Source organism: Alligator sinensis, unplaced genomic scaffold (assembly GCF_000455745.1).
Source record: "Alligator sinensis unplaced genomic scaffold, ASM45574v1 scaffold264_1, whole genome shotgun sequence".
Taxonomy (NCBI): domain Eukaryota; kingdom Metazoa; phylum Chordata; order Crocodylia; family Alligatoridae; genus Alligator; species Alligator sinensis.
In genome coordinates this window covers 3,593,257-3,602,195 of record NW_005841831.1, presented here as the reverse complement: position 1 = coordinate 3,602,195, position 8,939 = coordinate 3,593,257, and the positions used below count along the sequence as shown (strand labels likewise).

The window sequence follows — 8,939 nt, the reverse complement described above, 5'->3', positions numbered from 1 at the left end:
CCTCAGGCATTGTGCAGCCAAAGCTGTGCTAGCCAGGTGCCAGTGAACCCTCCTAGGGAAGGGGCTGGTTCCCTGCTTGTAGCCTGGACAATGGGAAAGGGTATCTGGGCCTCTTTGGGACTGGTGAGTGTGCAGGTGGGAAAGAGGACTCCACTGGGGGATGTCGGGGTCTGGACTGGGGCTGGAGGCCATGTATGCTGTGTAGGTAGGGTTGATTTTGGAGCCTGGAGTGACAGGCCTGGGGCCAGGCAGTAGCCTCCCTCCCTGAGTTAGGTCAGTGGTTTAGCTGGGATAGCTGAGCTGCACTACTTAGCCAGGTCTGGTCCCACAGGGAGAGTGGCAAAGGGCAGCTGTTCAGGATGGGGACAGCACATGGTCCTTGCTGCACCAGATTCCTGCTCTCTGCCAGCTGGAAGAGAGTGCAGACCTGGGGCTGTGAGGTGGCAGGGGAAGGGTGGGAGCTACTTGCAGTCCTGCTCCCAGTGCTCTAACTCCTTTGACACTTCCTCTCTTCCCCAGGAGCAGATGTTCTGTGCGAGAATGATGAGCCAGTGAGTCCCAGTCCCTCCTCCTCCGAAGCAAGCAGTGATGTGGACACAGACCCTGAGGAGCAGGAGGGGCACATGGAGCTGGGAGAGGCAGACATGCTGCAGGATCTGGATGACATGGACCTTGGTGTTACTGCTGGGAAGAGGAGCAAGGAGGCTGGTGCCAGTGGGGCAAAGCTGCGCCGGGGACACACACCGCTCGACTTAACCCGGAGTCAGAAGGTGCAGATGGCAAGGGGTTAAAGCAGTGGGAATCTGAGTTTCCAGAGCAGGAGGTTGGAGGGGACAGGGTGTTTGCTGTGGCATGGCCTGTGGCACTGTCCTCACAGGCAGGCATTAGAGACTGATGCCTGGTAGAGGGTCACGGGTGCCCTTGGTGCCCTGGTAGTGTGGGTGGCTCCAAATGCAGCATCCCATGAACACAACAGCAACAAGACATGTATGTAGCTGCTGTGGTCAGTGACAGGACATGGTGAGGGAAGGCATCAGTGCACTCCTGCCAGGAGAGCCTGCTACAGGTGGAGCCAGAGCCAGCCAGGGCACAGCTGAGGACTGGCTAACTGAGGAGCAGCTTGTTCTCTGCCTGCAGCCTATTCCTCGCCCACAGCCAGGCTGGTCCTGCCCTGCAGGCAGTGCCTCTTCCTCCTCCAGTCTGGGAGACACTCTTGTTACATAATAGATATGCAGCCTCCTTTACCTTGCCCCTGCCCAACCGCCACTGGGAGTTAGGGCCCCCATAGGCTGAGCAAGGTGCTTGGTGGGGGAGGAGAGCATGTGCTGTCTGTGCTGCAGCCCCTGGGGTCAGTATGGGTGGCTCTGGAGCAGGTGTCATTGCCTGCTGCCGGCTTGCCTCTTCAGGCCAGGCTCTTGACTGTAGCCTTTGGCCTGGCTGTGGGGAGGCCTTAGTCTTGCCATGCTACCTGGGCAGGGGTAGGGCATGCAGTGGCCACTGCTTATTTGACTCTAGTGTGCTCCTGTCCTCTAGGTGCGGGAGATCTTGCTGCGTGCCACAAAACAGGGCCCAGAGTCAGAGCTGCCTGCGGTATCCAGGCCAGGTGAGTGGGTCCAGCCCCACCTGGGGCCTCACCACAGATGCCATGCCCAGGCCAGTCCATCTCCCTTGGTCTCACTGATGGGGAGGGGATAGGGCCAGATCCTGCCTGCTGACACATTTCTCCTACCCAGGGAACATCCTGTCCCTTGACAGCGAGATCCTGCAGGGACTGGAGCAGCTACTGAATCAGGATCGTGGGGGCTCGGACTGGACTGAGCTGGCCAAGAGGCTGGGGCTCTGCAGCCTGGTGGAGACATTCAAGGACACATCCTCCCCCAGCAGGAGCCTCCTGCTCAGCTACGAGGTCAGTCCTCTCCCTAGGGTGCCCTTCCCAGCCCTTTCACTGCTCCCTCACGAGCCCCTCTCACTGTTGCTTTCTCTTCAGCTCTCCGGTGGCAGTCTGAGCAGCTTGCTGGAAGCACTGGATTCCATGGGGCTCAGCGAGGGCGTGAGGATGTTGCGTAAGGCTGAGACATACAACAAGCTGCAGAGCACAGGTAAGAGCCAGGGCTGAGCTTGCAGGGAGAGGGGGATTGGGCAGATGCCTCACCTGTGCCTTGGGGCTCACCATGGTGTCTCCCTGCCATGCAGAGCTCAAGGAGGACAGTGCCTATGGGAGCCAGTCGGTGGATGAGGAGCAATCGTCAGGCCTAACCCCCAAACAGTGCCCACCAGCCTCTGCCGAGCTGCCAAGCTCACTCGCCCACAGCCAACAGCAGCAGGTGCACTGAACCACTGGGCACATCCCCTGTGCTAGGGAGCCCAGCTGTGAATGACATTTGGGGAGGGAGGAGCTGCCAGAGGCTCTTGCACCTGCAGTGGATCAAATACAAGTGCCTTTGGGCCCAGGGCTAGCTGCCCATACTGGGCCCCAGCTGCCCTGCTTTGGACTTGGTTGGAGCCTACAGCCCAGCCCCTGCTCTGCTCTTATTTAATGGTCCCTAGTTTGGTTCCAGGTGAATAAAGGGCCACTCTTCCTACTGCTTCTGCACTTGGTGTCTCCAGCATCCTCCCTAGGCAGAGGGCCCCAGAGCTGCCTGCTGCACAGGGTCTGCAGCAGGGATGGTTACAGGCCCCAACTCCCACCATGATCTGGCCCTGCAGGCTGAACACTCGCCATTCTCCTGGTGCTCTTCTCCTCCCAGCACAGAGCACTACACCTGGACTCTGCCCACAGCATACTGGGTAACCCACACCAGATTGCTCTGGCCTGCTGCCAGGGTAACTGACGCTTTGTTCAATTCAAAGTGCTGCCAGTCACAGCCCCTAAGACTAGCTGCTGTCTCAGCCTGTGTATCCACCCCTCTGGGAGCAGAGGACAGTAGAAAAATCACACCCATGGCAAGATCTTGAGAGCAGGTTTTACTTCAGTACCTGATGGAAGAAGCTGTACAAAGTTTTCACCCTGAGCCATTTGCTCAAGGATGGATTTTTTTTTTGCAATAGACTCAAAAGAGTGCAGAATAAAAAGTTTGACACATTCACCGAGTCAGTACTGGAGCCAGCAAGGTCCCTATGGCTAAAAGCAGCACACCACTCTCCCCCTTCCCTCCCAGCCCAGCCCTCCTGCAGGGGGGGTGGGAAGGGGTGGCAGCTGTGTGGAAGGCTGCCTGCATGAACTGCTGCCATTCACTGAGGACCCTGTGGGCATGCTGCCCCTTCTACTCCAAGCCTACTGCCTTTCATGCTGGGTCTGCTGCCCAGTCACAAGTGCTGGGTGTTGTTGTGCTGCAAGTAGACCCCTTGCACTGAGTGCCAGGGCAGCACTGGGTGGAGAGGGGGGCCTTGGCTTCAGCCCATGCAGCAGTCCTATTACCTTGGGAGAAGAGAGAGGACCCAGGCCAAGCCTGGTGTCAGGTATGTGCAACTCCTGCCCCAGGTTACAATACACATTCCTCTGAATGCTTGTGCCAGGACCCAAGGAGGCAGGGGCTGGATCCAGCTGCCAGGACCTGACTGCTGCCTCAGAGCCCTTTCAGAAAGGGGAAGATCAAGGAAGGAGGAAGCTATACAGAGGGGGAAGACAGCACCTGCAGCTGTGTGTTTCCCCTCCTTGTTAGTTGCTCCAGCCTAACCAGTGGCTGGGAATTAACCCCATTCACAACCTCCCCACTTACCAGGAAAAGACCAGGTACCTCACGTGCACCAGCCCATCACCTGCCCTCTCAACCACTGCTGCTGAGGCTCTAGACAGCAGTTGAAGCTGCCTGCACCTCTGCATCTGTGTTCTAAAGGGTGAATGGAGCTAGCCCCTCAATGGGCTGCAGCCAGGCCCCTTCGTTATGGCTTTGTCATTTGGCTGGAAGCAAGCTCCCCTTGCTATGTGGCTGCTGCTCAGACCACAGGCTCGTGTGAGGCTGCAAGATGGCATGTAGTGCAGGAGCAGGGAGGAGTCTGCACCAAACGAGCTGCCCCTTGTGTGTGACATAGAAAACAGATGAGTGCCAGGGCTTCTGTGGGCAGGGCTGGGGCCTCAGCCCAGGGCCCTGATTAAAAACTGTCCAAAAAATGCAATGCTTCTAAGAAATAATTCTTTTTCACAGTTCCCAAAAAAATCATCAAAATCACCCCCAAAAAACTTCACGTAGTTCAGCTCATTCAGGTACTAAAAAGTGCAAAACTGTATCACAAAAACCATTCAAAACAGTAAGAAATGGGCAGGGTGGAGGAGCAAGGGGCCATGGCCAGGATGTGGATGGCCTGGCTGGCCCAGCTGGCAGGAAACAAAAAAGCAGCTTCCAGCTGGCATGACCAGGGCTGCAGCACTGATGCATTAACTGGCCCCCATTGGGGTCTCTACCCACAATCCCGTCTGCCCTAGAGTCTGGTGGGCAGCTCACAGGGCCCGCCTAGCGTAGGGCAGCCACCGTATAATCTAGCCCCATCACTCTGCTCTCAGGGAACCTGCACCCAGGTCCAGGAGAAGGGGGTAGGTCTTGCTAGGAAGTCTGCAGGTATGGAGATGGTTCCCCTGCTGCTACTGCACTGCGTCGATGTTTCCCATGAGCCTCAGTGGAGGGAACTGTTTCCATGCTGATGTGTTGGGGCTCCTTCCACTGGTGCTGGTGGCAGGGTGAGCGCAATCAGCCCCCATGGCTTGTGCCCGCCAAGGATGAAGTCATGCAGGTTTGGGCTGGTGTGGGCATGGCCTCCCAGCATGTAGGGCTGGAACAGGAATGTGCAGCTTGCTGCCCTTGCCCCTACGATTTCTGTGGATGGTTGGTGGACTGACGGGTGCCGCCACGCTCCGAGATGTTGCGTTTCACCTTGGGGCCCATGCTGGCTGGCTCCACATGGAGTGAGGGGCTGGAGCAGGATTTCTTGAGGTTGTCCTCCTCCCCCACTGCTGTGTCAAACAGTGTGGACTCAAAGGCCGCCAGGTCATCAGAGCCAGCTTTCAGCTTGGCACGCAGCAGCATGGCATAGGTGCCATAGCGCGATTTCTGCAGGGACACAAAATGAGACATCTAATTTGCTGGATACAAGAGGCAGTGGCATGCCCAGCCCTGCTGCACAGGTTGCAAACTGTTCCTACCAGTCCCCTGAAGCAGAACCTGGAGGCTGCTCGGTGCAGCCTGGCCAGGGACTATAGTGCTGCAGGGCCTGAGTTATGGTGTTAAGCACTGCCCTCTTGGGGGAGATTGACAGCCAGAGCACTGGGGACTCCAATCTGTGCTGGCTGGCAGCACCAGCTAGGAAGAAGACTGTAGCTCAGCCCTGTACTAAGTGTCTGTTCATCTCACTCAGTGGCTCACCCTATTGCAAGGCCTGTTAAGTGCTGGGAGGAACCAGATCAATTCCACTGGGAGGTCCCAGGCCCAGACACCCCTGCCTGGGGTCCTCCCTGCCCCGCCCCCCCAGCTTTTAGCACACTGCTGTCAATTAGGCTATTGCACTGGGAGAAGGAGGAAGGCCCCCAGCTCTGCCCTGCAGAGCTCGTGCACTAGACAGCTGTTATGGCAAGGAGCAATCACTGCATGTCAGGGGTGCTGCAGCCAGCAGGAACCTCCCCTGGTGTGGTAGAGCTCCCTCAGGGGCTCTGAAGGCATTTCTCCAACAGCGTGGGGTAATCACCCTGGTTATGGAGCTATTTCCCATGTTTCCTACTCCTACTTCCTACTGACTGGTAACTCGCCAGCACTGGGTGCAGAGGGCAGCTCAGGGAGAGGCCCAGAGCAGTAGCAGTGCAGGCAGGGGCTGGATGGACAGGGCTCACCTCAAACTCCAAGTATTCCTCCCGCTGCTTCAGCTCCTCGTACTCCTTGCCCTTTACCTTCTTCTCGGGCAGTGAGGAGCGATGTTCCACCAGCTCTGCGGACATCGCCTTGAACTTGGCCTCGTGGTTCTTTACCTGCTCCTCCTGGGGAAGGGCAGTGCTCCATTAGTGCTACCCTCCCATGCTCACCCAAGTCAGCTAGCTATGCCCAGTGCTAGCCCAGCATGCACTATGCTTTCCAGGGCAGTGCCTCAGCCACTCCCAAGGCCAGGGTCCATCTCTCCACCCCTCTGCTGCCTCTCCCACCCAGTGCCTGGAGCTGCTGCTGGGCCCTTTAAACCTGCAACCCAGCTACACCCCTTGTGCTTGCCATGCAGGCTCAGGGCTGAGGTGTGGGATCCTGCCTGTGGCATCTGATGCCAGAACCCATACGGTGTAACCTGCCTCAGGGGAGGTTCCCCCTGACTCCCAGTGGATCAGTTCTTGCACTGAAGATGGGCGATTTCATGTCCTTCAGTCTGTCTGCAAGTTCCCCTATTTACCACCATGACCATCCCTTGGGTTGTGTGTGACACAGGGAGAAGCACCCTCACACTCCCACTTCTCCATGCTGCACAGGATCCTACAGAGCCCCCTCGTATGGCAAACCAGTCCTTGAACAGACTCCCTGTTCAAAGGGCCATAAGGAGTGGGACCAGTGCTACCCAGGGCATCCTGGCAGCCATGCTCCATAGCTTAGTACTCATGTTCTATCTGAATTTGTCCCTGTCCTACTCCAGAGCCCTCTCTCCGGGGCGGTGTGTTAGCTTTCCAGCCCCTAGTGGCATTCAGGACTGTAAGGCCTCTTGTTTAGGCACTTCCTCCTCTGCATTCAGTAGTGCTGAGTTTCACCACTGCTGTGCTGCTGGCTCCCCTCCAAGGTATCTCAGGTCACTGCAGCATTAGTACGAGCCCATCAGTATCTTATAACATCTGGCAGTGCCAACCACAAGCCTTGGGCTCCCTCCCCTGCCACCAAGCACAGTGAAACAAATGCCTGAAGTTCTACCTGGGAGAGCCTGGTGCAGGAGCTGGGCAGCAGTGGCCGGCTGAACTTCTTCTGGGACCCAATGGCTGCCGGAAATGGGGGTGCTGAGAACATGGCTGCCACCACGTTGATGCGTGTGATCCAGGAATGCATCTGTTCCGGGTTCCTGCGGAAAAATGTTGAAGCGCTGAGAGGGGCCGCAAGCAGCGGCATCCTCCCACCTTGGATGGCGCTAACCATTGCCCCCTGTGCATGGGCCATGGCTGGAGGTGCCAGGTGGAGTGACTCTAGAAAGAAACCACTGCTCCATCCAGGTTGGCATTCCTCCCCTCTCCACAGCAACAGCAAATGGCATGCCCAAGGTCTGGATACAGGACATGCCCACACCAAAGTAAGTACTTTATAGTAGAGGTACGCCAGCGTCTAGCACAGACACAACCAGGTCTGTGGAGGTAGCCGTCTACCCCAGGTGCCATTACAGTCAGTTCCATGAGGTGGCAAGTGAGTTCATAACCAACCTACCCCCAGAGGAACCTGACTGGAGCTGCAGCCACACAACTGCCAGAATACAAGGGGGTCAGGGGAAAGGGACTTAACAGTGGGGGTCTACTACAGACCACCCAACCAGGGAGAAGAGCTAGACCGGGAATTCTCAGGTCAGCTCACGGAGGCAGTTAAAGGACGTGGTCATCATGGGTGACCTAAACTATCTGGACATCTGCTGGGAAGAGCAGTCAGCCGGGCCTGACCGCTCACGTAGGTTCCTAGCCGTGTTACAGGACCTCCATCTAACCCAGTAGGTGCACAGCCCCACCAGGGAAAATGCCTTGTTGGACCTGGTCCTGGCCACAAGCGATGACCTGGTGAGGGGACTGTGGGTGCTTGACCACCTGGGTGATAGCGATCATCGCCTGCTGGAATTCACCATCCAGTGTAGAGTGGCAAAGGCCTGCAGCAAGGCAGCAGCCCTGGACTTCAGGAGGGCAGATTTCATTGAGTTAAGGAGACTAGTGGGGGAGGCGAGTTGGGAGTCCAAGAAGAGTGGTCGTTCCTGAAGAAGACGATCCTCCAAGCCCAAAGGGTGGCAATCCCAACACGGATCAAAGGGGGCAAGAGTGCTCAAAAGCCCCCATGGCTCTCATAAAGCATCCAGGAACGTCTCAAAGCTAAGAAGGAGGCGTACACCCAATGGAAGGGAGGGGCCATCACCAGGGGGGACTATACCTCGGTTGCTCGTGGCTGCAGGGGGGCGATCAGGAAGGCCAAGGCAGAGATGGAACTGGGACTGGCAACCCAGATCAAGGATAACAAGAAGTCCTTTTTGAAATACATAGGGGGCAAAAAGAAGGTACCGGGTAACGTGGGGCTTCTGCAGGACATGCTTGGAAATCTGGTGGTCTCACCAGATGACAAAGCTAACCTATTTAACAATTTCTCTGCTTCAATTTTTCTGAGCAGGGACCAGGTCATCCAGCCCACTGGGATCCCCGATGGTCCCAGGGGAGAGACAGCCAGGCCCAGGGTCAGAGAGAACCTAGTCAGAGAACTTCTGGTGGGACTTGATGTGTTCAAATCAGTAGCTCCTGACAATCTCCACCCCAGAGTGCTGAGGGAATTAGCAGAGGTCATTGTGGGACCCCTGGCACGGCTTTACGACCACTCGTGGTGCTCTGGTGTGGTGCCAGAGGACTGGAAAAGGGCCAATATGGTCCTCATTTTCAAAAAAGGGAGGAAGGACGACTCAGGAAATTATAGGCCTGTTAGTCTTACCTCGGTCCTGGGGAAGCTCTTTGAGAAAATTATCCAGGTGCACATCTGCGAGGGGCAAGCAGGGGAGTGTATGCTTAGGGGCAACCAACATGGGTTCATTAGAGGCAGGTCCTGTCAGACCAACCTGGTGGCCTTCTACAACCAGGTCACAAAATCCTTAGACGCAGGTGTCGTGGTGGATGTAGTGTTTCTGGACTTTAGGAAGGCCTTCGACACCGTCTCTCACCCCATTCTCGTTAAAAAATTAGGCGACACCGGGGGTAGGAACCAAAAAACGGGGCCTCGTTTCCGGGGGGACCCATTTAAGCGCGACACCGGGGGTAG

General features: G+C 56.8%; 2 protein-coding genes across 2 annotated transcripts in view; one reads left to right on the top strand and one right to left on the bottom strand.

Annotated features, from left to right (window-relative positions):
- Positions 1-3,103, top strand: part of NFKB2 (nuclear factor kappa B subunit 2) — an 11,491-nt gene extending 8,388 nt beyond the window's left edge. The window contains exons 17-21 of the mRNA XM_014524241.2: positions 520-770; positions 1,534-1,603; positions 1,734-1,906; positions 1,988-2,099; positions 2,194-3,103. Of these exons, the coding sequence (XP_014379727.1) occupies positions 520-770; positions 1,534-1,603; positions 1,734-1,906; positions 1,988-2,099; positions 2,194-2,333 (746 nt within the window). The 3' untranslated portion in view covers positions 2,334-3,103. The remainder of the gene's footprint in view (positions 1-519; positions 771-1,533; positions 1,604-1,733; positions 1,907-1,987; positions 2,100-2,193) is intronic.
- Positions 3,104-4,280: 1,177 nt separating this feature from the next.
- PSD (pleckstrin and Sec7 domain containing) overlaps positions 4,281-8,939 on the bottom strand; it is a 72,654-nt gene continuing 67,995 nt past the window's right edge. The window contains exons 16-18 of the mRNA XM_006014796.2: positions 6,867-7,011; positions 5,819-5,962; positions 4,281-5,045 (exon numbers count right to left, since the gene is read on the bottom strand). Of these exons, the coding sequence (XP_006014858.2) occupies positions 4,803-5,045; positions 5,819-5,962; positions 6,867-7,011 (532 nt within the window). The 3' untranslated portion in view covers positions 4,281-4,802. The remainder of the gene's footprint in view (positions 5,046-5,818; positions 5,963-6,866; positions 7,012-8,939) is intronic.